At 66.1% G+C, this 27788-nt stretch overlaps 4 protein-coding genes and 1 long non-coding RNA gene across 5 annotated transcripts; 2 read left to right on the top strand and 3 right to left on the bottom strand.

Annotated features, from left to right (window-relative positions):
- Nucleotides 1-89: 89 nt before the first annotated feature.
- On the top strand, nt 90-15596 carry LOC129200161 (latent-transforming growth factor beta-binding protein 4-like). Its single transcript, XM_054811432.1, is given in 30 exon segments — nt 90-408; nt 2106-2315; nt 2448-2689; nt 3419-3521; nt 3654-3716; nt 3818-3940; nt 5057-5221; nt 5382-5522; nt 5622-5819; nt 6157-6285; nt 7227-7352; nt 7435-7560; nt 8453-8572; nt 8660-8785; nt 8854-8979; nt 9519-9641; nt 9725-9856; nt 9992-10123; nt 10329-10454; nt 10552-10679; nt 10681-10849; nt 11667-11735; nt 11843-11971; nt 12653-12799; nt 12882-13034; nt 13822-13868; nt 13870-14227; nt 14320-14445; nt 15122-15561; nt 15564-15596. Coding segments are annotated over 30 exon segments (4530 nt in total). The 5' UTR covers nt 90-188.
- Nucleotides 15597-15993: 397 nt separating this feature from the next.
- On the bottom strand, nt 15994-17848 carry LOC129200148 (potassium channel subfamily K member 6-like). The gene is made up of 3 exons (XM_054811411.1): nt 17635-17848; nt 16296-16691; nt 15994-16196 (listed from the first exon to the last, which is right to left on the bottom strand). Exons 1-3 carry the CDS (start codon nt 17822-17824, stop codon nt 15994-15996), a joined length of 789 nt encoding a protein of 262 aa, XP_054667386.1. The 5' UTR covers nt 17825-17848.
- A 2085-nt stretch (nt 17849-19933) lies between these two features.
- On the top strand, nt 19934-21772 carry YIF1B (Yip1 interacting factor homolog B, membrane trafficking protein). The gene is made up of 8 exons (XM_054811419.1): nt 19934-20013; nt 20096-20343; nt 20438-20542; nt 20650-20728; nt 20861-20918; nt 21039-21194; nt 21321-21414; nt 21505-21772. Exons 1-8 carry the CDS (start codon nt 19986-19988, stop codon nt 21658-21660), a joined length of 924 nt encoding a protein of 307 aa, XP_054667394.1. The 5' UTR covers nt 19934-19985; the 3' UTR covers nt 21661-21772.
- A 359-nt stretch (nt 21773-22131) lies between these two features.
- On the bottom strand, nt 22132-23182 carry LOC129200155 (uncharacterized). The gene is made up of 3 exons (XR_008574815.1): nt 22654-23182; nt 22491-22547; nt 22132-22362 (listed from the first exon to the last, which is right to left on the bottom strand). It is a non-coding gene; the product is annotated as an uncharacterized LOC129200155 (long non-coding RNA).
- A 91-nt stretch (nt 23183-23273) lies between these two features.
- On the bottom strand, nt 23274-27616 carry SPINT2 (serine peptidase inhibitor, Kunitz type 2). Its single transcript, XM_054811438.1, has 6 exons — nt 27459-27616; nt 25602-25772; nt 24471-24521; nt 24171-24341; nt 24021-24074; nt 23274-23915 (listed from the first exon to the last, which is right to left on the bottom strand). The coding sequence occupies exons 1-6, from the start codon at nt 27562-27564 to the stop codon at nt 23746-23748; spliced, it is 723 nt and encodes a 240-aa protein (XP_054667413.1). The 5' UTR covers nt 27565-27616; the 3' UTR covers nt 23274-23745.
- Nucleotides 27617-27788: the final 172 nt, after the last annotated feature.

Raw genomic sequence — 27788 nt, 5'->3', positions numbered from 1 at the left:
GGGTACGGCGGAGCCCGATCACGAGTGGGGAAAGCAAGCGGGACCCCATGCTCAGCCCCACCCGTGGGCGGGCCCTCTTCTCTCTCCCCCCCCGAAAAAAAAAAAAAAAACCCAAAACCCACCCAAAACCAAACCCCTCCATTTCCCCGCCCCGTCTCCTCCCGCCCCGGGGGTTCGAGGCGACGGTGATGGGCCCCGCGTTGTTTTTGGCCGCCGCTGCCGCCGCCTCCTTGGCGTTCCCGGTTACCGGAGCCGGTCCCGGTCCTACCCGGCTCCGTTTATTCTTCACCCCCCCCCGTTGTCGGTTCCGTTGTTCCGGTGGCCGCTGCGCCCATTTCTGCCAGCGGGGAAACGCCACCGCCCTGGAAAGCGGCCGCCAGCCCGGGGGGGGCAGCGGGTTCCGTCTCGGTCAGTGCTGGAGAAAGTTTTGGGGGGGGGGTACCCCAAGATTTTTTTTTGGGGGGGGGGGGGCCGGTAAACCGGGAGGGGGGGGGGAACCCCCCGGGGTGTGTGTGGGCGGGGGTCGGTACCCCCGGGGAGGGGGGGGTGCGGTGGAGAGGGAGAGTTTGGGGTGCTGGGGGGGGGGGTGGAGCGGGGGGGGGTTTGGGGGTGCGGGGGGGGTGGTGGAGTGGGGGGGTTTGGGGGTGCGGGGGGGGCTTTGGTAGAGAAGGGGGTCTTGGGGGTGCAGGGGGGTGTCAGACTGGGGGGTGCTGGGGGGGCTATGGTGGAGCAGGGGGGTTTGGGGGTGCGGGGGGGATCTGGTGGAGCAGGGGGGTTTGGGGGTGCAGGGGGGGCTTTGGTAGAGAAGGGGGTCTTGGGGGTGCAGGGGGGTGTCAGACTGGGGGGTGCAGGGGAATTTGGGGGTGCTGGGGGGGGCTATGGTGGAGCAGGGGGGTTTGGGGGTGCAGGGGGCGTTTGGTAGAGTGGGGGGGTTTGGGGGTGCAGGGGGTTTTGGGGGTGCAGGGGGGTGTCAGACTGGGGGGTGCAAGGGAATTTGGGGTGCTGGGGGGGTCTGGTGGAACAGGGGGGGTTGGGGGTGCAGGGGGGGCTTTGGGAGAGAAGGGGGTTTTGGTGCAGGGGAATTTGGGGTGCTGGGGGGTCTGGTGGAGCAGGGGGGTTTGGGGGTGCGGGGGGATGTCAGACTGGGGGTGCAGGGGAATTTGGGGTGCTGGGGTGCTCTGGTGGAGTAGGGGGTTTTGGGGGTGCGGGGGGGTGTCAGACTGGGGGTGCAGGGGAATTTGGGGTGCTGGGGGGGTCTGGTGGAGCACGGGGGGTTTGGGGGTGCAGGGGGGGCTTTGGGAGAGTGGGGGGGTTTGGGGGTGCGGGGGGGCTCTGGTGGAGCAGGGGGGTTTGGGGGTGCAGGGGAGGCTTTGGTAGAGCAGCGGAGTTTGGGGGTGCAGGGGGGATGTCAGACTGGGGGGTGCAGGGGAATTTGGGGTATGGGGGGCTCTGGTGGAGCACGGGGGTTTTTGGGGTGCAGGGGGTCCAGCACCCCAAAGGTGGGGGGGGGATGTCCAGGGAGCGCAGGGGAATTTGGGGTGCGGGGAGGGGGGGGTGCTCTGGTAGATGGGGGGGGGGGGGGTCTGGCAGCCTGGGGGTCCCTGGGGTGCTCCGTCCCTCTGGGGGTGCCCCCAGCTCCCCCCACCCAGCACCCACTCCCTCCCACTTGGGTGGGCGATGGGTGCTGCTGGGGGGGGGGGTGTCAGGAGGGGGAAGGTGGGGCCCCATCCCACCCACGCAGCGCCATGACCTCATCGGCCCCGGCGGATCCCGCTTGGAAAACGCCGGGAATTCGGAAAAATAAACATTGGGGCCCCAAGAAAAATTGGAACCCGGATGTCTGGGTGCTCCCACCCCCCCACCCCCCCCCCGCGAGACAACTGGGTGCCCCCCCCCCAAGCCCTTGGGTGCCCTTTCCTTGGATATAGCTTCTCCTGGGTGGATATTGGGGACCCCCCCCCCCAAATCCTAATTGGAGGGGGGGGTGGGTTGGGGGAGGACCTTAGTGTCTGGGTGCTGCCCCCCCCCTCCCCATCCCATGGATTTTGGGGGGAGGGTGTCCCCTGATATTGGGGTGTCCCCCCCCCCCCCGTCTTGCCTTGCAGTCGTCTGCCCGCTGCTGTGCCGAAACGGGGGGGTCTGCGCTCGCCCCGACACCTGCCTGTGCCCCCCCAAATTTACCGGCAAGTTCTGTCACCTCCCCGCTAACGACACCCAAGGGGACGGGGGGGTCCCCCAAAATCCGGGGGGGCCCCAAGCCCTCACCCAATCCGTCTACACCCTACCCTTGGCCAACCATCGGGAGGAAGAGGATGGTGAGGACCCCCCCCCCCCCCCAAAATATCACTGCTAATTTTTTTTTGGGGGGGGGGGCAGGGATAAATGGGTGCTGCTCCCCCCCCCCCTTCCAGCACCCATAGCACCCACCAATCCCCCCCCCCACCCAGGTGCCCAGTCCATGGTGAGCATCCACGTGCAGCACCCACCCGAAGCCTTGGTCACCATCCACCAAGTGGAACGGGTGCGGGGGGGAGAGGAGACCCCCCCAGCACCCACAGCCCCCCCAGCACCCAAAGCCCCCCGCCCAGCACCCCTCTATCGCGTCGTGGCGCAGAGCAGCCCCCGGGTGCCCCCCAGCGAGGAGGGTGCTGGGTACGGGTACTGCTTCCGGCAGCTGCGCGGGGGAGAGGTGAGACCCCCACCCCGGGGGGGGGGGCAGTGGGTGCTGGGGGGGGGGGATGTGGGTGCTGGGATGGGACGTGGGTGCTGGGAGGGGACAGGAGGGGACGTGGGTGCTGGGATGGGATGTGGGTTCTGGGATGGGACGTGGGTGCTGGGGGGAGTATGTGGGTGCTGGGAGGGGATGGGGGTGCTGGGGGGGTGCTGGGACATGGGTGCTGGGATGGGATGTGGGTGCTGGGATGGGATGTGGGTGCTGGGGCGTGGGTGCTGGGAGGGGGGACATGGGTGCTGGGATGGGATGTGGGTGCTGGGATGGGATGTGGGTGCTGGGGCGTGGGTGCTGGGAGGGGGGACATGGGTGCTGGGATGGGACAGGAGGGGACATGGGTGCTGGGGGGGATGTGGGTGCTGGGATGGGACGTGGGTGCTGGGGGGTGGGTGCTGGGGGAGTATGTGGGTGCTGGGAGGGGGGACATGGGTGCTGGGATGGGATGTGGGTGCTGGGAGGGGGGACGTGGGTGCTGGGATGGGACAGGATGGGACGTGGGTGCTGCAGGGGGATGTGGGTGCTGGGAGGGGGGGGGAATGTAGGTGCTGCGACAGGGACCTGGGTGCAGTGCAGAGCTCAGGACCCCCACCACCCCCACCCCCTCCCTCACCCACCCATGGGTGGGGGTCCGGGTGGGGTGGGGGTGCATGACCCCCCCCCTCTTCACCCACCCCCCCCACCCTGCAGTGCAGCTCCCCCCTCCCCGGTCTCCGCACCCAGGACGTCTGCTGCCGGGGCGCCGGCGTGGCGTGGGGGGTCCACGAGTGCCAGCCCTGCGACGGCCACCCCCGTAAGGACACTGGGGGGGGGGGGGGACACGAGTGGGGGTTGAGGACACGAGTGGGGGGGGTGAGGACACGAGTGGGGGGGGTGAGGACACGAGTGGGGGGGTGATCTCATCTCTCTGCCCCCCCCACCCCAGAGCTGCCCCAGCGGGATGCTCCGTGTCCCCAAGGCTTCCAGCGCGTCAATGGGTCCTGCGTGGGTGAGTTTTGGGGGGGGCGAGGGGGGGGATATGGGGGGGGGGGGAGGAGTGGGGGGCTCTGATCCCCCCCCCGTGTCCGTGTCGTCCCCCCCCCCCCCCAGACGTGGATGAGTGCCAGGAGGGGGGGTTCTGCCAGAACGGGCTCTGCACCAACACGCGGGGCAGCTTCGCCTGCCTCTGCCAGCCGGGATTCCTGCTGGATTCTTCCCGCTCCAGCTGCATCTGTGAGCGCTGGGTGGGGCGGGATTGGGATTGGGATTGGGAGTGGGATGGGATTGGGGTGGGGATGGGATTGGGATGGGGATGGGGATGGGATTGGGGTGGGGATGGGATGGGGATTGGGATGGGGATGGGGATGGGATTGGGATGGGATGGGATGGGGATTGGGATAGGATTGGGATGGGGATGGGATTGGGGTGGGGATGGGATTGGGATGGGGATGGGATGGGGTGGGGATGGGATTGGGATGGGATTGGGGTGGGGATGGGATGGGGATGGGGATGGGATTGGGATGGGGATGGGATTGGGGTGGGGATGGGATTGGGTTTGGGGTGGGGATGGGATTGGGGTGGGGATGGGATGGGGATGGGATTGGGATGGGGATGGGATTGGGATGGGATTGGGGTGGGGATGGGATGGGGATGGGGATGGGATTGGGATGGGGATGGGATTGGGGTGGGGATGGGATTGGGTTTGGGGTGGGGATGGGATTGGGATGGGATTGAGATGGGGTGGGGATGGGATTGGGATGGGGATGGGATTGGGTTTGGGGTGGGGATGGGATTGGGATGGGATTGAGATGGGGTGGGGATGGGATTGGGATGGGATGGGGATGGGATTGGGATGGGGATGGGATTGGGATAGGATTGGGATGGGGATGGGATTGGGATGGGGATGGGATTGGGATTGGGGTGGGGATGGGATTGGGATGGGATTGGGGTGGGGATGGGATTGGGATGGGGATGGGATTGGGATGGGGATGGGATGGGGATGGGGTGGAGATGGGATGGGATTGGGATGGGATGGGGATGGGACAGGGATGGGGTGGGATTGAGATTGGGGTGGGGATGGGATTGGGATAGGATTGGGACTGGGATGGGATTGGGATTGGGATGGGATTGGGATTGGGATAGGATTGGGATTGGGATGGGATTGGGGTGGGGATGGGATTGGGATTGGGGTGGGGTGTGATAGGGGTGGGATTGGGATGGGATGGGAATGGGGATGGGGTGGGGACATGGGCAAGGATGGGATTTGGGATGGGGTGGGTGCAGGGACGAGGAGGGTCCCGGGTGGCTTCACACACACACCCCCCCCCCGCCCCGTTCCCCGCCCCCCAGCCCACCAGGTGATCTCGGAGGCGCGGGGACCCTGCTACCGCGTCCTGCGGGAGGGGCGCTGCGCCCTCCCCACCCTCCGCAACATCACCCGGCAGATCTGCTGCTGCAGCCGGGTGGGCAAAGCCTGGGGGGGCTCCTGCCTCCGCTGCCCCCCCTTCGGCTCCGGTGAGACCCCCCCCCAAACTTCAGACCTGGGTCCCCTCCCAGCACCCTCCATCCGTAGGGACGCTGCGAGGATGCTGCTCCATGGTGGGTGGGGGGGTTTCTAGGGATGCAGATTTGGGGGTGACACCCCCCCCCCCCCATATTTCCTCTCCCGCTGCAGAGGGGTTCAAGGAGATCTGCCCGGCCGGCCCCGGTTACCATTACTCCGCCTCCGACCTTCGCTACAACACCCGATACCTGGGGCAGGATCTGGCCCGCGTCCCCCTCGGCCGTCCCCGCGCCGTCACCGCCGCTCCCCCCCGCCACCCGTGAGCACCCGTCGCCCCCCCACACCCCAGCACCCCACGCCTAACTGGGGTCACCTTCACCCACACCCCCTCCCCAACCCTTCGCCCTGCAGCCCGATGGCAGGAGGAGCGACGACCGGGTCCCCTGCCCGTCACCCGAATGCCACCCGTCCCCACGAGGCCACCGCTGGTCCCCGAGAGGCCACCGCTGGTCCCCGAGAGGCCACCGCCAGCCCCCGAGGTCATTGTGGTCCCACGACCCACCCAGGGACTGGTGGGACCCTTCCCCACCCGGGAGGGACCGAGTCCAGGTAGGGGTTTTGGGGGTGTCGTTCGTCCCCCCGTCCCCCCCCAAACTTTGCAGGGTCGCAGGTTTGCACGCGTGCACGGTGGCGCGGGGTTGCACGCGGGCGCGGTTGCGTTCGGCCCAGCCGAACGCGCCCGCGCGCTCGCCCACGCGCGCCGTCGGCACGCGGGCGCGGCCGCGCGCACCGACGCTCCGGCGCGCGAGTGCTCAGTTGAACACGTTGCGCGGCGTCGCACGCGTACGAGGTCACGCGCCCGCACGGCTGCACGCGCGCACGACCGGCCCCTTCCCGTCCGTCGCGCGCGCGTGTGCGCGCTCACAACCCCTCCGTTTCGCGGCAGCCGTCGGCAGCGTCTGCGAGAGGAACCCCCAGATCTGCGGCCCCGGGCGCTGCGTCCCCCGCCAGGGCGGTTACACCTGCCTCTGCCACCCTGGGTTCTGGCTCAGCACCCAGGGCACCCACTGCATCGGTGAGGGTGGGGGGGGGGGTGCTCCAGGCTGGAGGGGGCATGGGGGTCCCTGTCCGTTGTCTGTGCGTGCACCCCACCCATCCCTGCGAGCACCCGTCTCTCCATGCACCCACCCATCCCTCTGAGCACCCACCTCTCCGTGCACCAATCCCTCTGGGCACCCATTACTCCATGCCCCCACTTTGTGCACCCACCCATCCCTCTGGGCACCCATCCCTCTGGGCACCACCTCTCCCTGCACCCATCCCTCTGGGCACCCACCCTCTTCTCCATGCACCCACCCATCCCTCTGGGCACCCACCTCTCCCTGCACCCACCTCTCCATGCACCCACCCATCCCTCTGGGCACCCATCCCTCTGGGCACCACCTCTCCCTGCACCCATCTCTCCATACAGCCACCCCTCCCTGCACCCACTCATTGCTCCGGACACCCACCTCTCCCTGCACCCGCCCATCCCTCTGGGCACCCACCTCTCCCTGCACCCATCCCTCTGGGCACCCACCCACCTCTCCCTGCACCCACCCATCCCTCTGAGCACCCACTTCTCCCTGCACCCACCCATCTCTCCAAGCACCCACCTCTCCCTGCACCCACCCATCCCTCTGAGCACCCACCCATCCCTCTGGGCACCCACCTCTCCCTGCACCCATCCCTCTGGGTACCCACCCACCTCTCCGTGCACCCACCCATCCCTCTGAGCACCCACTTCTCCCTGCACCCACCCATCCCTCCAAGCACCCACCTGTCCCTGCACCCACCCATCCCTCTGAGCACCCACCCATCCCGCACCCATCCACCTCTCCCTGCACCCACCCATCCCTCTGGGCACCCACCCTCTTCTCCATGCACCCACCCATCCCTCCGAGCACCCATCCCTCTGAGCACCCACCTCTCCCTGCACCCCCACCCCTGAGCACCCAACCCCGCTTTTCTCCCCAGACGTCGACGAGTGCCGGCGCAGCCCCCGACCCTGCGCCAACGGGCGCTGCGAGAACTCGGTGGGGAGTTACCGCTGCGTCTGCTCCCCCGGTTACCGTCCCGGCGCCGCCGGCACCGACTGCCAAGGTCAGCGGGGACCCCGGGTGGGTGCCACCCGCACGGTCACCTGGGTCCTCGGGTGACCCGAGCGCGACCGCTGTCCCCGCAGATGTGGATGAGTGCGCCCAGAGCCCCCCGCCCTGCGCCCACGGGCGTTGCGAGAACTTGCCGGGTGGCTACCGTTGTGCCTGTCCCGCCGGCTACCGGGGGGCCGCGCCGGATGAGCCCTGCGAGGGTGAGCGGGGGGGGGACGGGGGCGCTGTCATGGGGGGGGTCATCGTGGTGTGGGGTCACCATGCCATCAGGTCACCGGGCCATGGGGTCACCATGCCATGGGGTCACCGTGCCATGGTCTCCCCGTGCCATGGTCTCCCCATGCTATGAGGTCACTGTGCCATGATCTCCCCATGCTATTGGGTCACCATGCCATGGGGTCACCATACCATGAGGTCACTGGGCCATGGGGTCACTGTGCCATGATCTCCCCATGCCATTGGGTCACCATGCCACGAGGTCACCGTGCCTTTGAGTCATCATGCCATGGTCTCCCTATGCCAGGAGATCACCATGCCATGGGGTCACCATACCATGAGGTCACTGGGCCATGGGGTCACTGGGCCATGCTCTCCCCATGCTATGAGGTCACTGGGCCATGATCTCCCCATGCCATTGGGTCACCATGCCATGAGGTCACCGTGCCTTTGAGTCATCATGCCATGGTCTCCCTATGCCAGGAGGTCACCATGCCATGGGGTCACCATGCCATGAGGTCACTGGGCCATGGGGTCAATGTGGCATTGGGTCACCATGCTCTGGTCTCCCTATGCCATGAGGTCACAGGGCCATGGGGTCACCATGCCATTGGGTCACCATGCCATGGTCTCCCCATGCTATGAGGTCACCGTGCCATGATCTCCTCAGGCCATTGGGTCACCATGCCGTGGGGTCACCATACCATTGGGTCACCACGCCACAGTCTCCCTATGCCATGAGGTCACCATACCATGAGGTCATCATGCCATGATCTCACCATGCCATTGGGTCACCATGCCATGGTCTCCCCATGCCATGGGGTCACCACACCACGGGCTTGCCGTGCCGGTACCTGACCCCTCCATCCCACGCAGACATCGACGAGTGTGAGAACCACCTCGCCTGCCCTGGCCAAGAGTGCGTCAACACCCCGGGCTCCTTCCAGTGCCAGCCCTGCCGCGAGGGCTTCCAGCTCCACCGTGGCCGCTGCGCAGGTACCCCCTACCTGTCCCCCCACAAAGGGGCACCCTCAAATCCTACTGGTGACCCCCACACACACTCGTAACCCTCCTGTCCCCCAGACGTGGACGAGTGCGCAGTGGGTTCCCCCTGCGGCCCCCACGGCCACTGCGCCAACACCGAGGGCTCCTTCCGCTGCGAGTGCCGGCGCGGTTACCGAGCAGGCGGCGACGGCACGCCGTGCGCAGGTGAGTGGGGACCCTCGTGGTGACACCGCGTCCCCGTCGCCCACCCTGACGCCGTCGTGCGCCCGTAGACATCAACGAGTGCCTGGAGGGCGACTTCTGCTTCCCCCACGGCGAGTGCCTCAACACCGAGGGCTCCTACGCCTGCCTCTGCGCCCAGGGCTACGCCAGCACCCCCCAGGGCACCGCCTGCGCCGGTGGGCGACACCCCGCACCCCTGGCCACCCCTGCCCGTCCCACTTACCGTGCCCGGCATCGTCCCGTGCCCATCCTGGTCCCCATGCCCATTCCAGTTCCCGCGTCCCCATTCCCATCCCAGTCCCTGTGTCCCCATTCCCATCCCAGTCCCTGTTCCCATCCAGATCTCTTGTACGCATCCCAGTCCCCATGACCTCATACCCATCCCGGTTCCCATGTCCCTGTGCCCATCCCAGTCCCCATGCCCATCCCAGTCCCCATGCCCATCCCAGTCCCCATGTCCCCGTGCCCATCCCAGTCTCCGTGCCCATCTCAGTCCCCATGTCCCCATTCCCATCCCAGTCCCCATTCCCATCCCACTCCCTGTGTCCCCATTCCCATCCCAGTCTCCGTGCCCATCCCAGTCCCCGTGTCCCCATTCCCATCCCAGTCCCCATTCCCATCCCAGTCCCCATGTCCCCATTCCCATCCCAGTCCCCATTCCCATCCCGGTCCCACTCCTGCCCCCCTTCACCCCCGTGCCCCCCCCCCCCGGCAGACGTGGACGAGTGCCAGCGCGGGGGCGTCTGCGAGGGCGGCCGCTGCGTCAACACCGACGGTTCCTTCGAGTGCCACTGCCCGGCGGGTTTCCGCACCGACTCCGACAAAGCCCTGTGCCAGGGTGAGGGGCTGCGGCCACCCCGGCGAGGGGACGGGCGCCGCCGGCGCCGTGGGGTTGGCACGGAGGGTGACTTGTCCCCGCAGACGTAGACGAGTGCCAGGAGTACGGCGCCAGCCTCTGCGGCGCCCAGCGCTGCGAAAACATCCCCGGCTCCTACCGCTGCGTCACCGATTGCCAACCCGGCTACCGGGCCGGTGACGGTGGCGACTGCGTCGGTGAGTTGCCCGGGCATGGGGACCAGGCTGGGGACCAGGGTGGGCACGGGGTTGCTCCGTGGCTGGGTGTCCCCGCTATCCCCAGCCTTGTGTCCCCCGCCGGCCATCCCCGGGGTGTCCCGCCTGTCCCCGCAGACGTAGACGAGTGCCAGGAGTACGGCGCCAGCCTCTGCGGCACCCAACGCTGCGACAACCTCCCCGGTTCCTATCGCTGCGTCACCGATTGCCAACCAGGCTACCGGCTTGGTGACGACAGGGACTGCGTCGGTGAGTGCCGGGATGGGGGGGGGGGGCGTAGGGGACGGGGACACCACACCACGGGGCGCCGCCAGGCAGCGGGGACCACACCATGGGGTACATCAGGCCAGGGTTGGCTCATCACTGCGCTGGGGTGGGGTCACTCATCATGGTCAGTCCCCCCCCCCCCCCCCCCAAAAAAAATGCTTTCCCCCCCCCCGCTTTTTTTCCGCAGACGTGGACGAATGCTCCAACGGGACTTTGTGCGGAGCCCACGCCACGTGCCACAACCTCCCCGGCTCCTTCCAGTGCGCCTGCGATCCGGGCTACGAAACCGCCCGCCACGGCCACCACTGCGTGGGTACGGCCGGGACCTGGGCAGGGGGTAGAAAGGGGTGGGGGGGTGGGGTGGGGGGGTCAGGCATCCCCCCCATCCCTCCCAATTTTGCTTCTTGTAGATGTGGATGAATGCGAGACGTTACGGGGGGTCTGCGGGGCCGAACGCTGCGAGAACGTCGAAGGCTCCTTCCTCTGCCTCTGCCCCGACAGCCGGGATGAATTTGACCCCGTGACGGGGCGTTGCGGCCCCCCCCCCAACCCCCCAAACCCCCCCGCGGGCTCATGGCACGGCTGCCTGTTTCAGCAAAGCTTGTGGGGTGCTGGCACCCAACGTCACCCAGCAGCAATGCTGCTGCAGCCTGGGCTGGACTTGGGGCACCCAGTGTCCTGCCCAGCCCTGCCCAGCCCCCGGCACTGGTAGGACCCCCCCGGGCCCCCCCCCCCCACCCCGCTCCCCGAAGTTCCTTCCCCCCACCCCCGCCCCGGGGGTCCAGCCCCTTGGGTTGGGGGGGGGGGTGTCAGCCCTTGGTGTGGGCACGCAGGCATCGGCCGGGGCGGGGGGGGGGCAGGGAGGTGGGGGGGCGGGGTGCAGGCAGGGGAGGGGTGTACGGGCAGGGGAGGGGGTGTGCAGGCAGAGGAGGGGGTGTATGGGCAGGGGAGGGAGTGCACGGGCAGGGGAGGGGGTATATCAGCAGGGGAGGGGGTGCACGGGCAGGGGAGGGGGTGCACGGGCAGGGGAGGGGGTGTGCAGGCAGAGGAGGGGGTATATCAGCAGGGGAGGGGGTATATCAGCAGGGGAGGGGGTGCACGGGCAGGGGAGGGGGTGCGCAGGCAGGGGAGGGGGTGCGCAGGCAGGGGAGAGGGTGTGCAGGCAGGGGAGGGGGTGTGCGGGCAGGAGAAGGGGTGTATGGGCAGGGGAGGGGGTGTACAGGCAGGGGAGGGGGTATATCAGTAGAGGAGGGGGTGTACAGGCAGGGGAGGGGTGCACAGGCAGGGGAGGGGTCTACAGGCAGGGGAGGGGGTGTGCAAGCAAGGGAGGGGGTGTGTGGGCAGGAGAAGGGGTGTACGGGCAGAGGAGGGGGCGTATGGGCAGAAGGGGTATACGGGCAGGGGAGGGGATGTACAGGCAGGGGAGGGGGTATATCAGCAGAGGAGGGGGTGCACAGGCAGGGGAGGGGGTGCACAGGCAGGCCCCATGTTGGTGACCGCACCGTGTCCCCCCCCCCTCCTCCAGACGATCACCTCACCATCTGCCCGCACGGGCAGGGCCGAGCCGCTGCTGGTCCCCAGGACTTGCCGGCAGGTGAGTGCTGCCCGTGGCCGGCTGCATCACCCGCTGGGATCCCCCTGGTCCCCTCCAGTCACTTGGGGACCCCCTGACCCTGCCCGTGCCCCCCCCCCCCCCCCCAGACGTGGACGAGTGCCGGCTCTTCGGGCCCCAGCTCTGCCGGGGGGGGGTTTGTCTCAACGCCGCCCCCGGCTTCAGCTGCTACTGCCCCAGCGGCTACTACTACGAGCAGGAGCATCTGCAGTGCGTGGGTGAGACCTCCCTGCCTGCACCCCTGCCTGACCCCTGCCAGCACCCTTCGTTCTGCCTGCACCCTGCCCACCTATGAGCAACCTGCCCACACCCCGATCCCTGCCTTCACCCTGACCTGCCTGCCTGCGCCCTCGCCTGCGCCCTGCCTGCGTTCTGACCGCCTGCCTGCACATCGGCCCCTGCCCACACGCCCAGCCCCCTGCCAGCACCCTGACTCCCTGCCTACACCCCAATCGCTGCCTTCACCCTGACTCTTGCCTGCATCCTACCCCCTGCCTGCAACCCCTGCCTGCGCCCTGACCACCTGCCTGCACATCAACCCTTGCCCGCACCAACCCCTTCCTTCACCCTGACCTCTGCCTGCACCCCCAGCCCCCCGCCTGACTCCTGCCTTCACCCTGACCCCTGCCTTCACCTTGACCCCTGCCTGCACCCCCAGCCCCCCTGCCTGACCCCTGCCTTTGCCCTGACCCCTGCCTGCACCCCCAGCCCCCCTGCCTGACCCCTGCCTTTGCCCTGACCCCTGTCTGTGCCCCCAGCCCCCCTGCCTGACCTCTGCCTTCACCTTGACCCCTGCCTGCACCTCCAGCCCTGCTGCCTGACCCCTGCCTTCACCCTGACCCCTGCCTGCACCCCCGGCCCCCCTTGCCTGACCCCTGCCTTCCCCCCCCCCCCCCCAGATAATGACGAGTGCGCGGCCGAGGAGGCAGAGCCCTGCCTGGGGGGTCGCTGCGTCAACACGGTGGGCTCCTACTACTGCTCCTGCCCCCCGCCGCTCGTCCTGGACGGGTCCCAGCGCCGCTGCGTCGCCAACGACACCCACCTGGGTGAGGGTCCCACCCGTGGGTGGGGGGGGTAAGGGTCCCAAGGGACCCTGCCTGATGATGCCCCCCCCCCCCGCCACCCCAGATGCTGCCCAAGCCGTGTGCTGGCAGGAGGTGGGGGTCGACCTGGTGTGCGGCAGACCCCGGCTGGACAGGCAGGTCACCTACACCGAGTGCTGCTGCCTGTACGGGCAGGCCTGGGGCATGGACTGCGCCCTCTGCCCTGCCCGCCACTCAGGTGACCCCCCCCCCCCCGACACCCCCCAAATCTTCCCCTTCCCTACTACCCCCCCCCCGCCATGGGTGCTGGGTTGGCATCTGTCGCCCTGCAACATGGGGATGCCCCCACCCACTGCACTCCCAGAATGGGGACCCCCCCTGCACCCCCACTGACCCCCCCGGCAATGTGGGCACCCCCTGCACCCCCCAGAACAGGGACCCCCTGCACCCCACTTAACCCAAGCAATGGGGGGACCCCCCCTGCACCCCCAAAACGTGGACCCCCCCCTGCACCCCACTTAACCCAAGCAATGGGGGGACCCCCCCTGCACCCCCAAAACGTGGACCCCCCCCTGCACCCCACTTAACCCAAGCAATGGGGGGGACCCCCTGCACACACAGAATGGGGACCCCCTGTACCCCCACTGACCCCCCTGGCAATGGGGGGGGGGGGACCCCTTGCACCCCCATCGCTCCCTCATCGATGGGTGGGGGGGTCCCTTGTAGCCCCCCCCCCCAAATGATGGTGACCCCCTTTGCATCCCCACAGCCCCCCAAGAATGGGGGGGGGGGGGGGAGTCCCTTGCAGCCCCCAAATGATGGTGAGGGTCCCTTGTAGCCCCCCCCCCCCAATAATGGGGTCCCCGGGTGATTGGGGGGGGGGTCTCTTACAGCCCCCTCAATTATAGGGGACCCTCTGCCTCCCCACAGCCCCCCAAGGACCCCCATGCCTCCCCCCCCCCCGGCTGCATGGGGTGGAGGGGGGTCCCCCAAAACCACCTTCTCCTTCTCCCCCCCCCCCGCAGACGACTTCGAGTTCCTCTGCAATGTGCTGCGCCCCCCCAACTACGGCCCCCCCCCGCGCCCCCCCCTCCTACGAATACGCCCCCGACTTCGCCCCCCCTTACGGCCTCCCTTACGGCCCCGACATTTTTGGGGGGCCCCGGGTTCCCCCCCCGGCTCTCCGCTCCGACTATGACCCTTATGGCTTTGGGGGGGTTGCGGGGGGTTACGACCCCCGGGGGGACCCTCTCTACGCCCCCCCCCGCTATGAGGGTGAAGATTTCGAGGATCCCCGGCGCCCCCTCGTCCATCGGCCCCGGGGACCCCGCTACGAGCCCCCCGACCCCCACCCCGGCCCCCCCTGGTCCTACCAACCCCACGGGACCGGGGGGTTCATCGAGGAGGAGGAAGAGGAGGAGGAGGAGGATGGTGAGTTTTTGGGGTGCGGCGGGGAGGGAGGGGGGGGGTTTATAGGGGAGGTGACCCCCCCACACACACACACGTACCCCCACCCATTGCAGGGGAGGAGGAGGAGTGTGGGGTGCTGAGCGGGTGCCGGAACGGGCGCTGCGTGCGGGTGCCCGACGGCTTCACCTGCGACTGCGATCCGGGGTACCGGCTGGACCCCGCTCGGCTGGACTGCGTCGGTGAGACACCCCCCCCCCCGGCACCCTGACCCCCCTCCCCAGCACCCTGACCCCCCCCAAACCCCCTCCCCAGCACCCTGACACCCCCCCTCAGCACCCTGACCCCCTCCCTGGCACCCAAACCCCCTCCCCAGCACCCTGACACCCCCCCACCCCAGGCACCCTGAGTCCCCCCCCGCACCCAACCCCCCTCCCCAGCACCCAAACTCCCTCACCCAGCATCCATACACACACCCCCTGCACCCAGACTCCCTCCCTGGCACCCAAATCCCCTTCCCCAGCACCCTGACACCCCCCCACCCCCAGCACCCTGAGCTCCCCCACATCTAAACCCCCTCCCCTGCACCCTGAGCCCCCGCCAGCACCCAGACCCCCTCCCAAGCACCCTGAGCCCCCCCCACACACCCAGACTCCCTCCCAAGCACCCAAACCCCCTCTCCTGCACCCAAACCCCCTCCCCAGCACCCTGAGCCCCCCCCAGCACCCAAACCCCCTCCCCAGCACCCTGAGCCCCCCCTGCACCCAGACCCCACCCACCCACCCCCCCCCTCCCCAGCACCCAACCTCCCTCACCCATCCCCCAACCCCTTTCCCCAGCACCCAAACACCCCCCCCCCAAAATTCTCCCCCTACCCCCCCCTTAACCCCCCCCCAATCCCCCCCCCCCTTTTTCCAGACATCGACGAGTGTTTGCAGGCAGCGCTCTGCCTGCCCGGCCGCTGCCTGAACACCCCCGGCTCCTTCCGCTGCCTCTGCCCCCCCGGCCACGTCCTGGCCCTGCCCACCCCCCGCTGCCTGCCCGCGCACCCCCCCCCCCCCGAGCCTGAGGGACCCCCCCCCCCCCCCAAATCTCCGCCGGGGGCCCCTATATTTATTGTGTGTGTGTATATATATATATATAATGTATAGGATCTGGGTGGGAGGACCCATCCTGCCCCCACCCACCCACCCCGGACCATCAATGGGGGGGGGGGGGGAGCACCCATGGGTGCTCCTGCTGGCACCTGGTTGGGTCATCATTCCCCCCCCCCCCCGCCGCCGCCTCGTTTTTGGGGTGCTGTGGTAGAGCATCCCAGGGATGGGGTGGGGGAGAAGTTTGGGGACCCCCCCCGCCCACTCACCCACTTTTACAGAATAAAGGTTTTCTATAAAATGAGGGTGCTGGGGGAGGGGTCATCTCCCCCCCACCCACTGTTTTTTGGGGGGGCTGGAGGGGATTTGGGTGCTGGGACCCCGTGGGGTTGAGTCCCACATGGTGCTGGTGCCCCCTCAGAACTGGGACACCCTCCCCCCCCCCCCCCACTGTGGGATTGGGACACCCCCCCCCCCCGCAGGACTGGAACCCCCCCACCCACCCTTCATGGACACTCCAAAAATGGGTGGGTGGCATCAGAAACCACCTCAGACGCCTCGGTGTTGTGTCATCACCCCCCAAAAAAACCAAACCACCACCCCATGGGGTGACCACGGTGAAGCTTTGGGCACCCCTTTATTGTCCTCCCCACACCCGGTGTCCCCCAACGTCCCCACCCAGGGGTGTCACGGGTGCTACCCGTTGACGGAACCCCTTCCACCGTGTCCCCCCCGGGTTGGTTTCTCCCCACCCTTCGTCCCTTCCAACAACCCGGCGTCTTCTTCTTCGACGGCTCCATCCGGTGACAAGATGCCGCTGGCGACGCCGTGGAGCTCGGCCAAGCGACGGAAGGTCCGCGCCAACAGCAAGACGCCCGTCAACCCCAACAGCAGATACGCTGGCGGTGGTGGGACAAGACATCAAGAACTCAACCGAGAGCTTTCAATTTGGGGGGTTCCGAGCCCCTGAACATCCCCCCCCCCCAAATTCCACTCACCGGCTACGGCTACTTGGTAGAGTTGCCTCAACGGTTGACCCGGTTGCTCCGCCGGCACGAGATCCCCCAACCCGATGGTGCAGAGGGAGATGACGCAGAAGTAGACGGCGTCCAAGTAGGTCCAGGTACCTTCAAGAACGTAAAACCCAACGGCAGGGAGAAGCACCGACACCCCCAAAGTGACCCCAACCAAAATGACGAAGTGGGCGCGAGCTGCTCCGCGCCGGCTGTAGCCCCAACGCGCCTGTAGGTACAACCGGGGCCGGTCGACCAACGGACCCGTCAAACGGTGGACGGCGGCGGTCAAGGTCAACATGGTGATGGGGACGCCCACCACGGCGTAGGCCATGCAGAAGGCTTTGCCGGCCGCTGAGAGGGGGGCCACCGAGCCGTAACCTTTTGGGGGGGGGGGGAAAGGGGGGGTTAGTGGGGTGCCCCCCACCCAGGGGATGGAGTTTGGGGGGGGGGTGGGAGGGAGTATGGGGTGGTGGTGGTGGGGTGTAGTCTTGGAGGGGGCATGGTGGGTCTTGGGGTGTAGGGGGGGTGCTGGGGTGTAGGGGGGTGCTGGGGTGTAGAGCGGTTGTGGGGATCATGGGGTGCTGGGGGGGGTCTTGGGGTGTAGGGGGGGTGCTGGGGTGTAGGGGGGTGCTGGGGTGTAGAGCGGTTGTGGGGATCATGGGGTGCTGGGGGGGGTCTTGGGGTGTAGGGGGGGTGCTGGGGTGTAGGGGGGTGCTGGGGTGTAGAGCGGTTGTGGGGATCATGGGGTGCTGGGGAGTCTTGGGGTGCAGGGGGGGTGCTGGGGTGTAGGGGGGTGCTGGGGATCATGGGGTGCAGGGAGGTCTTGGGGTGCAGGGGGGTCTTGGGGTGTAGGGGGGGTGCTGGGGTGTAGGGGGGTGCTGGGGATCATGGGGTGCTGGGGGGTCTTGGGGTGCAGGGAGGTCTTGGGGTGCAGGGGGGTCTTGGGTGTAGGGGGGGTGCTGGGGTGTAGGGGGGGTGCTGGGGTGTAGAGCGGTTGTGGGGATCATGGGGTGCAGGGAGGTCTTGGGGTGCAGGGGGGTGCTGGGGTGTAGGGGGGGTGCTGGGGTGCACGGAGAGGCCTGGGGTGCAGGGGGGTTCTGGGGTGCACACAGGGATTCTGGGGTGCACGGGGGGGGTCCTGCGGTGCAGGACGGTCCCGGGGTGCCCAGGGATTCTGGGGTGCACGGAAGGGAGGGGGGTCCTGGGGTGCACAGGGGGTTGGTCCAGGGGTGCAGGAGGATTCTGGGGTGCGGGGGGGGGGGGGCGGGGGGGACAGGGCACACCCAGGCACCCTGGGGTGCCCGGAGGGGCCCGGCCTTACCCACGGTGGTGAGGAGGGTGGTGACGAAGAGGAGGGAGGTGGCGAAGTCCCACTCGGAGCCGTTGAGGTTCCGGGAGGGTCGGGGGGTTCGGGGGGACCCGGGGGTCCCCTCCAACCCCCACAATCCCAGCGCTCCCAGCAGCAGCCACCCCGCGTAGGCGCCCGCCAGCAGCACCGCGCCGCGTCCCATCGCCCCGCCGCCCCTCACCGTAGCCTCCGGTCCCGGTTTTGGGGTTTTTTTTTTGGGGGGGGGGTTGTTTTTTTTCTTGCCACCCCCCCCCCCCTCGCCCGCCCTACCCCCTCCCCGCGTCGCCCCGGTTTTTTTGGTTTTTTTTTTTTTTTTTCCTTCGGTTCCCTCACCGCAACGTCCGGGAGCCCCGGTCCCGGCCCCGCACCGCGCCCATCACCGTGGATTCCGGTCGTACCGACATCGCCCCCCCCCGCCCCCCCGCCGCCGTCCATCACCCCGGGAACCGCCCCGGGGGTGGCACCGGGGGGGGGTGTGTGGAACGGGGGGGACTGGGGTGACCAGTAATGGGGTAACTGGGATGTTGGGGTGCAACTGGGGCGACCAGTAATGGGGGAACTGGGGTGACCAGTGACGGGGTAACTGGGGTGACCAGTAATGGGGGGACTGGGGAGACCAGTGACAGGGTAACTGGGGTGTTGGGGTGCAACTGGGGTGACCAGTGACAGGGTAACTGGGGTGACCAGTAATGGGGGGGACTGGGGTGACCAGTGATGGGGTAACTGGGGTGTTGGGGTGCAACTGGGGCGACCAGTAACGGGGGGAACTGGGGTGACCAGTGACGGGGTAACTGGGGTGTTGGGGTGCAACTGGGGTGACCAGTAACAGGGTAACTGGGGTGACCAGTAATGGGGGGGACTGGGGAGACCAGTGATGGGGTAACTGGGGCAACCAGTGACAGGGTAACTGGGATGTTGGGGTACAACTGGGGTGACCAGTAACGGGGGGACTGGGGAGACCAGTAACGGGGGGGGAACTGGAGTGACCAGTGACAGGGGGTAACTGGGATGCCGGGGTACAACTGGGGTGCCCAGTACCGGGGTGTAACTGGGCTGACTGGTCAGCAGGCACGAGGTCAAGGCGGGGGGCAGCCCCCCCCCCCAGACAGACGGGGTGTCCGCCCGCTGCCAGCGCCCATCCGGGTCACGGGACCGTCACGCGCTCCCACGGGACCCGCAGTTTCCTCCTGCCAGCGCCGCGGTGACGTCTGGGGGGGGACGGACACACGGATGGGGGGGGACGACACCCACACCCACGGGGGGGGGCGGTCCTGGGTGGGTGGGGACAAGGATGGGGTGACCCCTGCCCGGCCACCATGGAGCTCGTGGATTGCAGGGACGGTGACACCCAAGGGACACGGTGGCCCTGGGGACGCCACGGCCACCGCGGCCACCCCCATGGCCATGACACCGTGACCCTGGGGATCCCACGGCCACCCCCGTGGCCATGACACAGCGACCCTGGGGACGCCACGGCCACCACGACCACCCCCGTGGCCATGACCTGGTGGCTCTGGGGACGCCACGGCCACCGCGGCCACCCCCATGGCCATGACACCGTGACCCTGGGGATCCCACGGCCACCCCTGTGGCCATGACACAGCGACCCTGGGGACGCCACGGCCACCACGACCACCCCCGTGGCCATGACCTGGTGGCTCTGGGGACACTGTGGCCCCGGGGACGCCATGGCCACCACAGCCAGCCCCATGGCTATGACACCATCACCTTGGGGACCCCACGGCCACCACAGCCAGCTCTATGGCCGTGACTCGGTGGCCCTGGGGACCCCACAGCTGCCCCCGTGGGCTGTGACACAGCGGCCCTGGGGACGCCGTGGCCAGCATGGCCACCCCCGGGTGGCTATGACCTGGTGGCTCTGGGGACACCATGGCCACCACGGCTACCCCTGTGGCCATGACGCTGTGGCCCTGGGGACCCCACAGCTGTGACCCGGTGGCCCTGGGGACCCCACAGCCACCCCCGTGGGCCGTGACACGGTGGCCTTGGGGACACCGTGGCCATCGTGGGGGCCACCAGGTCCAAGAGCCAGCAGGCCCCGCCCAAGCTTATTCCGTTGCCATGGCGACAAAAAAGCCGGGCAGGCGCCGCCATCTTGAGGCCGGGCACGGCGTCACGGTTCCTCCTCGCTTCCGGTCACCTGTCAGAGCTTGGGGCAAACAGCCAGAAGGGGTTGCCGGGCCGCGGCGCCAACGACTTCCGTCAGAGGGACCAATCAGCGCCGCGTTCTGGGGTGGGTGGGGAGGGGAAAGCATGTGACGCGCCAGCTGACGGAAGCGGAAGTGAGGAGACGCGGCAGCGGGATGGAGCTGGACGGGGCGGCGCGGCACCGTGAGTGGAGGGGGGGGGCGGGAAGCGATCGGTCCCGGTCCCCTTCCCCCTCCCCGGCCTCACCCCTTCTTCTCCCCCGCAGCCCCCAAACGTCGGGTCCCGGCGGCGGCGCCGCGTATGGCGGATCCTCACCCTCTCTTCGATGATACCAGCGCGACGGGAGGCGGTGGGACCCACCCGGGCCGGGGCTACGGGGTACCGCCGGTAGCCGCTTCTTCCTCTTCTCCGTATCCACCGCCCGCTTCGTTTTTGGGTGAGCCGGTATCCAGCCTGGCCGTGGCTTACGGTACCAGCCTGGCCAACCAGGGCCGTGACATCGTGGATCGTAACGTGAGTGGCACCGCGTGGGTGAGGTGGGAAGAGGCTGCGTGACCGGTTACCGGGACCCCACGCGGTTTTTTAACTCCTCTCGTCCCTTCCGCAGCTCGATCGGTTCATCCCGGTGGGGAGGCTGAAGTATTATTTCGCCGTGGACACCGTCTACGTGGGCAGGAAGCTGGGGCTCCTCATCTTCCCCTTCGTGCATCAGGTGAGGGGAAGCGGGGGGGGGGGCGGGCCGGTACCGGGAGTGTTACCGGAGCCCCGGGAGGGCAGGGGGGGGCCCAAACCCTCTATGTGTGTCCTCCGCCCCCCCAGGACTGGCAGGTGAGGTACCAGCAGGACGCCCCGGTAGCCCCTCGCTTTGATGTCAACGCCCCCGATCTTTACATCCCGGGTATGTGGGTACCCCGCACTGGGGACCGACCCCCCCCCCTCCAGCCCCGGGGGGACCCCCCCCCCTGCCCCAGGGACTCCCCACCTCCCCCCCGCACCCCGATAATGTACATCTCCCGTTGGCCCCCCGCAGCGATGGCCTTCATCACCTACATCCTCGTCGCCGGCTTGGCGCTGGGCACCCAAAACAGGTGAGGCCGCCGTCCCCAAGCACCCCCCCCCCCCCCCCCCCCCCCCCCCCAAAAAAAAACCAGGGTGCAGGGAAAGCTGAGGACCCCCCCCAAATTTGAACACCCCACACCCCTCCCCAGATTCTCCCCCGACAGCCTGGGCTTGCAGGCGAGCTCGGCGCTGGCGTGGCTGATCGTAGAGGTGCTGGCCGTCCTCCTCAGCCTCTACCTCGTCACCGTCAACACCGACCTCACCACCATCGACCTCCTTGCCTTCGCCGGCTACAAATACGTGGGGTGAGAGGGTGGTTTGTTTTTTTTTTTTTTCTTTTAGGGGGGGCTAGTTTGTTGGTTTGGGGGTTGTTTTTATTTTCGGGGGGGCTGCACCCCGATAATCCCCCCCCCCCGTTTTGGTGGCGGCAGGATGATCATCGGCCTCCTCTCCGGGCTCCTCTTCGGCCGGACCGGTTATTACGTGGTGCTGAGCTGGTGTTGCCTCAGCATCTTCGTCTTCATGGTAAAGAGAGGGTGGAAAAAAAGGGGGGGGGTGTAATCGGGGGGGGGGGGTCACCCCCTTTTTTTTTACTGTTTTCTTCCCCCCAACAAGATCAGGACGCTGCGGCTGAAGCTGCTGTCGGAGGCGGCGGCCGAGGGGGTGCTGGTGCGGGGGGCCAAGAACCAGCTGCGGATGTACTTGACCATGGCCATCGCCGCCGCCCAGCCCCTCTTCATGTACTGGCTCACCTACCACCTCCTCAGGTGAGGGGGGGACCCCCCGAACCCCAACTTTACCCCCCCTGAACCCCAACTTTACCCCCACCCCGAACCTCCCTTCACCCTCGGCTGCTTCAATAAACGCTGCCTGAGGAGCGTGATGTGCGTGCGGTGTCTGCACCCTGCTTTTTGGGGGGGGGGGTTACCCTGCTTTTTTTGGGGGGTTACCCTGCTTTTTGGGGGGGTTGGATAGTGGGGAGCCCCCCCTCGATGTCACATGCCCCCCCTTCAATATAACAGGGTGCAGCAAGCAGTTGTGGGGTCACCCCCCTGCCCCCAGCTAAAGCCACCAGATTTTGGGGTCACCTTCCCACCACCCCCCCCCCACGGCTGTTGTGTCATCCCCCCCGATTTTGGGGTGCAGGGAGCCCCCCCCGGGAGGGGGGGGGTCTTGTCCCCTCTGTCCCCACCCAGTGCCACCAGGGTGTGACGACCATGGACTTTACTCCGGTGACGCCTTTAAGCTCTTTATTGGGAAAGGGGGGGGGCATAGGTGACACCCCATGGCGGGTTGGGGGGGGGGGTGTGTTGTCACCCCCATGGCAGGTCAGGGGGGGCATGCTGTCACCCCCCTGTCACCTCCTGCCCCCCGTCACCTCCTGTCCCTCCCCCCTCAGTGCCTTTTCTTCTCCTTCTCCTTGGATTTCTTGTGCAGTTTCTCCTTTTTCTTGTGCTCGTGGCCGGGGTGGTGCTGGGGGGGGGGGGTAAAGGGGGGGGGTTAAGGGGGTGTATGGGGGCCCCCAGGGTTGCCTGTCTCCCCCCCAGCAAGTTTTTGGGGTGCAGGGGGGGCACGGCAGGCAGGGGGGTGTCTGTCCTTACCTTCCTCTCGTCGTCAGAGCTGGAGCTGGAACTGGAGGAGTCAGAGGAGTGGCCATCCTGGGGGGGGGGGGGGGGGGGGGGAAGAAGTTAGCAGGGATTTAGGGTGCCCCCCACCCAGGTTTTGGGGTTCCCAGGTTTGGGAGTCCCCCTGCAGCCCCCTCACCTTGTGCTTCTTGCCCGGTTCCTTGTGCTGCTTGTCCATGGCGGGAGGGAGCTGCCAGCGGCTGCGGCGCCGGCCGGGGCCCCCCCAGTTTTTATGGGTGCGTGGGGCAGGGTGGGGGGACTTTGCCCTGGGTGGTGCCTCTTGGGGGGGGGGGGGGGGGCCGGAACCAAGTAATTTGGGGGTGTATTTGCATGGGTGGAGGGGCAAGGTCCCCAAAACGGGGACAGTTCAGTCCCTTATCTCCCCACCCCCCCACCCCAATTTTCCCCAACAGGTCAGGGGGGGCAGAAAATAGGGGGAACCCCAACTGCCACCCCCCCCCACCCCCCCAGGGTGTGTCTGGCGCCAGGGTGGGGTCACAGGGTGGGGTATTTTTGCTGAGCTGGCAGATTTAGGGTGCTGGGGGGAACATGACACACAGGAGGGAGTGCCAGCGCCACCCCCCGCAACAACTACAGGCACCCAGACCCACAATTTTGGGGGCCCTCCCCAAAAAAAGAAATGTGGGGGTCCCAACCCCATCAGAGCTTCCCCCCCCATGTCTGAGCCTCTGAGCCCCCCCCCCCAGGTGATTTTGGGGTGCCCCCTACCCACCCCAAGAATCCCAAGCCCCCCCCAGCGTGGTTCAATCTCCCTTTATTCAGAAAAAAAATAATTAAACCCTTTAACGTATAAAAAAAAACCCCGGAACCCCAAAATTAACCCCTAAATCCAGTTGATTCAATACAACGATCACAAACATTTCCCCCCCCCCCCCCACCGCGTGCCCCCCACCCCAAAAGCAAGGAGAGGGTGACCCCCTAAAATCACTGGGACCCCCCCAAAAATGACTGGGAACCCCCCAAAAATCACTGATCCCAGCCCGCCGCTGAATCCGAGTGGGAATAGCCAGGAAGGGGGAGAACCCCCCCATGGGGCCGGGGGGGGGCGGAAGAAGCTTTACCCCCCCCCCCCACCCCTTTTTTTCTACAAAAGAATTAAAAAACCAAACAAACCCCGAAAAATAATTATAAAGAACAAGCGAGGTGCCCAAAATGCACCAGAGAAGTCATTTTGGGGGGGGGTGTCACAAAAAAGGGGTGCCCCCCCCCCTCAGAGGGTGTAGGCGTTGCTCATCAGATATTCCTTGTCGTCGCCGGGGCTCCATCCCATTCCCGTTCCCGGCATCTCCGGTCTTTTCCGGCACGTCTTGATGGTGACGTCAGTGACGTAACCCAATAAAATAGCGGCCAGGACGGCCAGGAGCACCCCCAATGCCAACGCTGTGGGGTGACACCCCCCCCAAAAAGTAATAAATAATGATGTCACCGATGTTCCCGAGGGCGGCGGGGACCGGAGCGCGCGTGCGCCCTGTGCCGGTCGCTTACCTTTGGTAGAGAGGAAATCGCGGTGGAAATCGTCACCGGCGTCGCCGGGATTTTCTGCGCGGAGAGAAAACGGGGTGAGACAGGGTGGGGGGCAGGAGGGGACAGGGTGGCCCTTGGGGACATTTTGGGGACGGTCGCCTTGTCGCTCACCTGGTTTGATGACGCAACGGTTCAAACATTCTTCTTCGTTTTGGTAATTGTTTTTATTTCCCCGGCAACCGCCGTAGATGAATTGACGGCAGGTTCGGTTTGCCGGGTTGTAATACCAGCGGAGGAAGGAGGCACGGCACGGACCCGTCACTCGGGGGACGGTGCAGGATTCTGGGGGTGCAGGGGAGGGAAGGAAAAGGGTACGGTGGGTGCTGAGCGCCCCTCAAAATTCTCCCGGCGCTGCCCGAGGCGGGGGGGGAGAGGGATTCGGCAGCGCCGAGCGGAGCCGTGAGGTTTTACCGTCGTAGGTGGAGTCGGTCTGCTTGGAGTGATGTTCGGGTTTCCTCGAAGCTGGGGAAAATGATTAAAAAAAACCCCACAAAATTAATTTGTGGGGTGGTTTGGAGGGGGGGGTGGCACCAAAAGAAGAAAAGAATGGAATTTGGGGGGTTATTTGGGGCGGGGAGGCCAAAACAGTAAAAAAAACCCCCTCAAATTACCCAATTTGGTGGGTTATTTTGGGGTGTTTGGGGCCAAAACGATTTTAAAAAACCCAAAATAGCCCAATTTGGTGGGTTATTTGAGCGATTTTGGCACCAAAACTGTAAAAAAAATCCCCAAATAACCCGATTTGGTGGGTTGTTTGGGGGTGTTTGATGCCAAAACAGCAAAAAAATCCCAAAATAAGCCAATTTGGTGGATTATTTGGGGGGTTTTGGCACCAAAACAATAAAATAACCCAAAATGACGCAATTTAGTGAGTTATTTGGGGGGTTTCAGCACCGAAACAGTAAAAATAACCCAATTTGGTGAGTTGTTTGCAGGTGTTTGATGCCGAAACAGTCACAAAAACCCCCAAACCAGCCCGATTTGGGGGGTTATTTTGGGGTGTTTGCTGCCAAAACAGTTTAAAAAAAAAACCCTAAAATAACCCAATTTGGTGAGTTATTTGGGGTTGTTTTTTTTCACCAAAACAATAATAAAAAAACCCAAATATAGCCCAATTAAGTGGGTTATCTTGGGTTTTTTTGGCACCAAAACAATAATGAAATTTGGTGGGTTTTTTTGGAGTATTTGATGCCAAAACAGTAAAGAAAAAACCCAAAATAAGCCAAATGGGGCAGGGAGGCACCAAAACAATAAAATAACCCAAAATGACCCAATCTGGTGGCTTATTTTGGTCTTTTTTGACACCAAACCAATAAAAACCCCCAAAATAACCCCCCAAATTGACTATTTTTGAGGTGTTTGACACCAAATTTAGTGTTAAAGCCTCCCGGGAGGAGGAATTTGGGCAAGGGATCCCCCAAAACCGGGCTGCGGCGGCGTTCACAGCGACGATCACCGGGATCTCCCCGGGGACAGGATCGGCACCGTACGCGTGTCGTGTGTCCCCCCCCGCCCTGCAGCCAAACGCCGCGGTGACCTCACCCCCTCCGAGGACGCAACTCTCCCGACATTCCCGCTCCGTCGGGAAATTGTTGGCGTTTCCCTCGCAACCACCGAAGACGAAGCTTTGGCACAAGCCGACGGTGACGTTGAACCACCACCGCGGCATCGAGGCCCGGCACCGTCCCACCACCTTGGGCAGCGAGCAGAGCTCTGCCAGCATTAAAAAAAAAGACGTTAAACAGTGACAAACCCCATTTTCCTCCAATTTTTGGGGGGGGCTGAAGCAACCCCACCGGTTTTGGAAGGGATTTACCAGCCCGGCAACCCGGCTCTGCACCGATTCCTGGCACGAGGCAGAAGCCGGGAGATGGGGGGGACCCCGAATGGGATCGTGGGGTGGGGGCGCAGCCCCTGAGAGCCACAAGGAGGTTTGGGGGGGGGTTCTATGTGCTGCCCCCCAAAAATTAATCCGCCTCCTGGGGTCCTGACAAGGTTTAGGGGGGGGGAAGAGCTGGCGGCACACGGATTTGCCAGGCCAGCGACCACAACACTGCAAAATTATCCAGCTGGGACTCGATTTCCAGCTGAAAGTGATGAAATGCGTTTAAAAAAAAAACCAAAACAACCCCCAAAAGCCCCATTTTTGGCTCAGGAAGAGAAAATCCCAGCGGGATCAGACTCCAGCAGCCTGGAAAAGGCCCAAATTTCTTCCTCGTTAAGCCACCAAGGTAACGAAGTCGGTTTAAAAGTGCAAGTCGTTTCCTGTTTACGGAGATTTAAGGGCAGTGACCGAGTGAACTCGTTCCCTCAAGGGCTCCTGGCCGCTCTCCGGGGTCAGTCGGGATAACCGGGATCTGGATTTTTGCCGGGGAAAAAGCTGCCGCTTCATCCCGAGGGACCGTAGGGAAGGGACCGGGTGCTGAATTTGTGTGTTCTCCCCCAAAGCTGGGGGTGCTTTGAACCCCCATAAACCAACCCCGGGCCCTTGGGGAGGGCTTGGGTTGGATTTCCTCGTGGCGAGGAGGAAGTTTGGAGCAGAAGGAGTGACGGCATGGCGGCTTTTGGGGGGGGGGGGGGAGATGGAAACCCCTTTTCTATTCCCCCCAGAGTCGCTCCCTGAGGCCATAACCCTGCTCAGACCCTTCCCCTGAGGTCACGACCCCCTCAGAGACACCCCCCCCCAAAAAAAAAGGCCAGAGTCCCCCCAAGAGTGGTTCTGAGACCCTCCCCTGATGCTGTGACCCCACAGGCCTCAGGCTCACCCCTCCAAGGCCCGATTCTCCCCTCCAAAGGCCACAACCCTTACAGAGTCCCCCAAGGCGCCCCCAAAGCCACGGCCCCTCCTCAGAAACCCTCAGAGGGCTTCAAAACGCCTCCCTCAATGCTGTGACCCCCCCCCAAAAACCTTCTCTGGGATCCCCCCCCTCAAAGATCAGGACCCCCCCTCAGGGCCCTTACAGGGTCCCCAGAGCCCCCCCCTCCCAAAGACACCCCCTCTCTTCCCAGGAGCCCTCGGAGCATTCTCCTCAAGGCAGGGACCCCAGTCAAAACCTCCCTCAGGACCCTCTCAGGGCCCTTTCCAGAATCCCCCAGAGCCCCCCCAAAACCACGGTGTCGTGTCCCCCCCCTCCCTCTTCAGGAACCCTCAGAGGGCTTCAAAGCCCCTCGCTCAATGCTCTGACCACCTCCCCAAAACGCTCCCAGGGATCCCCCCGAAGGCCAGAACCCCCTCAGGGCCCTCAAAGGCCGCGACTTCCACCCCCGCCCAGAGACCCTCCCTCAGGGGACCCCCCCAAGGCCCTCAGGAGGCCGCGGCCTCCCCCCCAAGAGGCCCCCAAATGCCGCCGCCGCCCCCCCCCCCCCGCCCCCGCCCCGGGGCCTGGAGGCGGCCGTTACCGAGTAGGGGGGGCCCGTTAGGACCGGGCCGAGCGTCGATGGCGGCGGCGGCCGCGGGCAGAAGCAGCAGCAGGAGCAGGAGCGGGAAGAGCCGCCCAGGCGCCATGGCCGCCACCGCCACTGCGTCACACAGGTGCGCCCCGCCCGCCTGCGTCACACAGGTGCGCCCCTCCCCTCCGCTAAGCTCCGCCCCTCCCGTCCCGCGACGCACAGGTGCGTCCCGCCCCCCTCGCCAAGCCACGCCTCCCTCGCCAAAACCCCGCCCCTCGTGTACAGGCCCCGCCCCTCGTGTACAGGCCCCGCCCCCGGACTCAGGCCCCGCCTGTCAGG

This window comes from Grus americana (genome assembly GCF_028858705.1).
Source record: "Grus americana isolate bGruAme1 chromosome 34 unlocalized genomic scaffold, bGruAme1.mat SUPER_34_unloc_1, whole genome shotgun sequence".
Classification (NCBI taxonomy): domain Eukaryota; kingdom Metazoa; phylum Chordata; class Aves; order Gruiformes; family Gruidae; genus Grus; species Grus americana.
The sequence above is the reverse complement of the archived record's forward strand: the minus strand, read 5'-3'. Positions and strand labels throughout refer to the sequence as shown.

What these genes read in the sequence shown, in the direction of transcription:
- SPINT2 (XM_054811438.1), bottom strand. Translation starts at nt 27,564, where the DNA reads ATGGCGCCTGGGCGGCTCTTCCCGCTCCTGCTCCTGCTGCTGCTTCTG. An exon ending in GAGTTGCGTCCTCGGAGGGG is followed by an intron (nt 24,522 to 25,601) that starts GTGAGGTCACCG and finishes CATTTTCCCCAG; the next exon opens with CTTCGAGGAAACCCGAACAT. An exon ending in GACCGACTCCACCTACGACG is followed by an intron (nt 24,342 to 24,470) that starts GTAAAACCTCAC and finishes CTGCACCCCCAG; the next exon opens with AATCCTGCACCGTCCCCCGA.
- LOC129200148 (XM_054811411.1), bottom strand. Translation starts at nt 17,824, where the DNA reads ATGGGACGCGGCGCGGTGCTGCTGGCGGGCGCCTACGCGGGGTGGCTG. An exon ending in CACCCTCCTCACCACCGTGG is followed by an intron (nt 16,692 to 17,634) that starts GTAAGGCCGGGC and finishes CCCCCCCAAAAG; the next exon opens with GTTACGGCTCGGTGGCCCCC. An exon ending in CTACCAAGTAGCCGTAGCCG is followed by an intron (nt 16,197 to 16,295) that starts GTGAGTGGAATT and finishes CACCACCGCCAG; the next exon opens with CGTATCTGCTGTTGGGGTTG.
- YIF1B (XM_054811419.1), top strand. Translation starts at nt 19,986, where the DNA reads ATGGAGCTGGACGGGGCGGCGCGGCACC. An exon ending in GTGACATCGTGGATCGTAAC is followed by an intron (nt 20,344 to 20,437) that starts GTGAGTGGCACC and finishes TCCCTTCCGCAG; the next exon opens with CTCGATCGGTTCATCCCGGT. An exon ending in TCAGCATCTTCGTCTTCATG is followed by an intron (nt 21,415 to 21,504) that starts GTAAAGAGAGGG and finishes CCCCCCAACAAG; the next exon opens with ATCAGGACGCTGCGGCTGAA.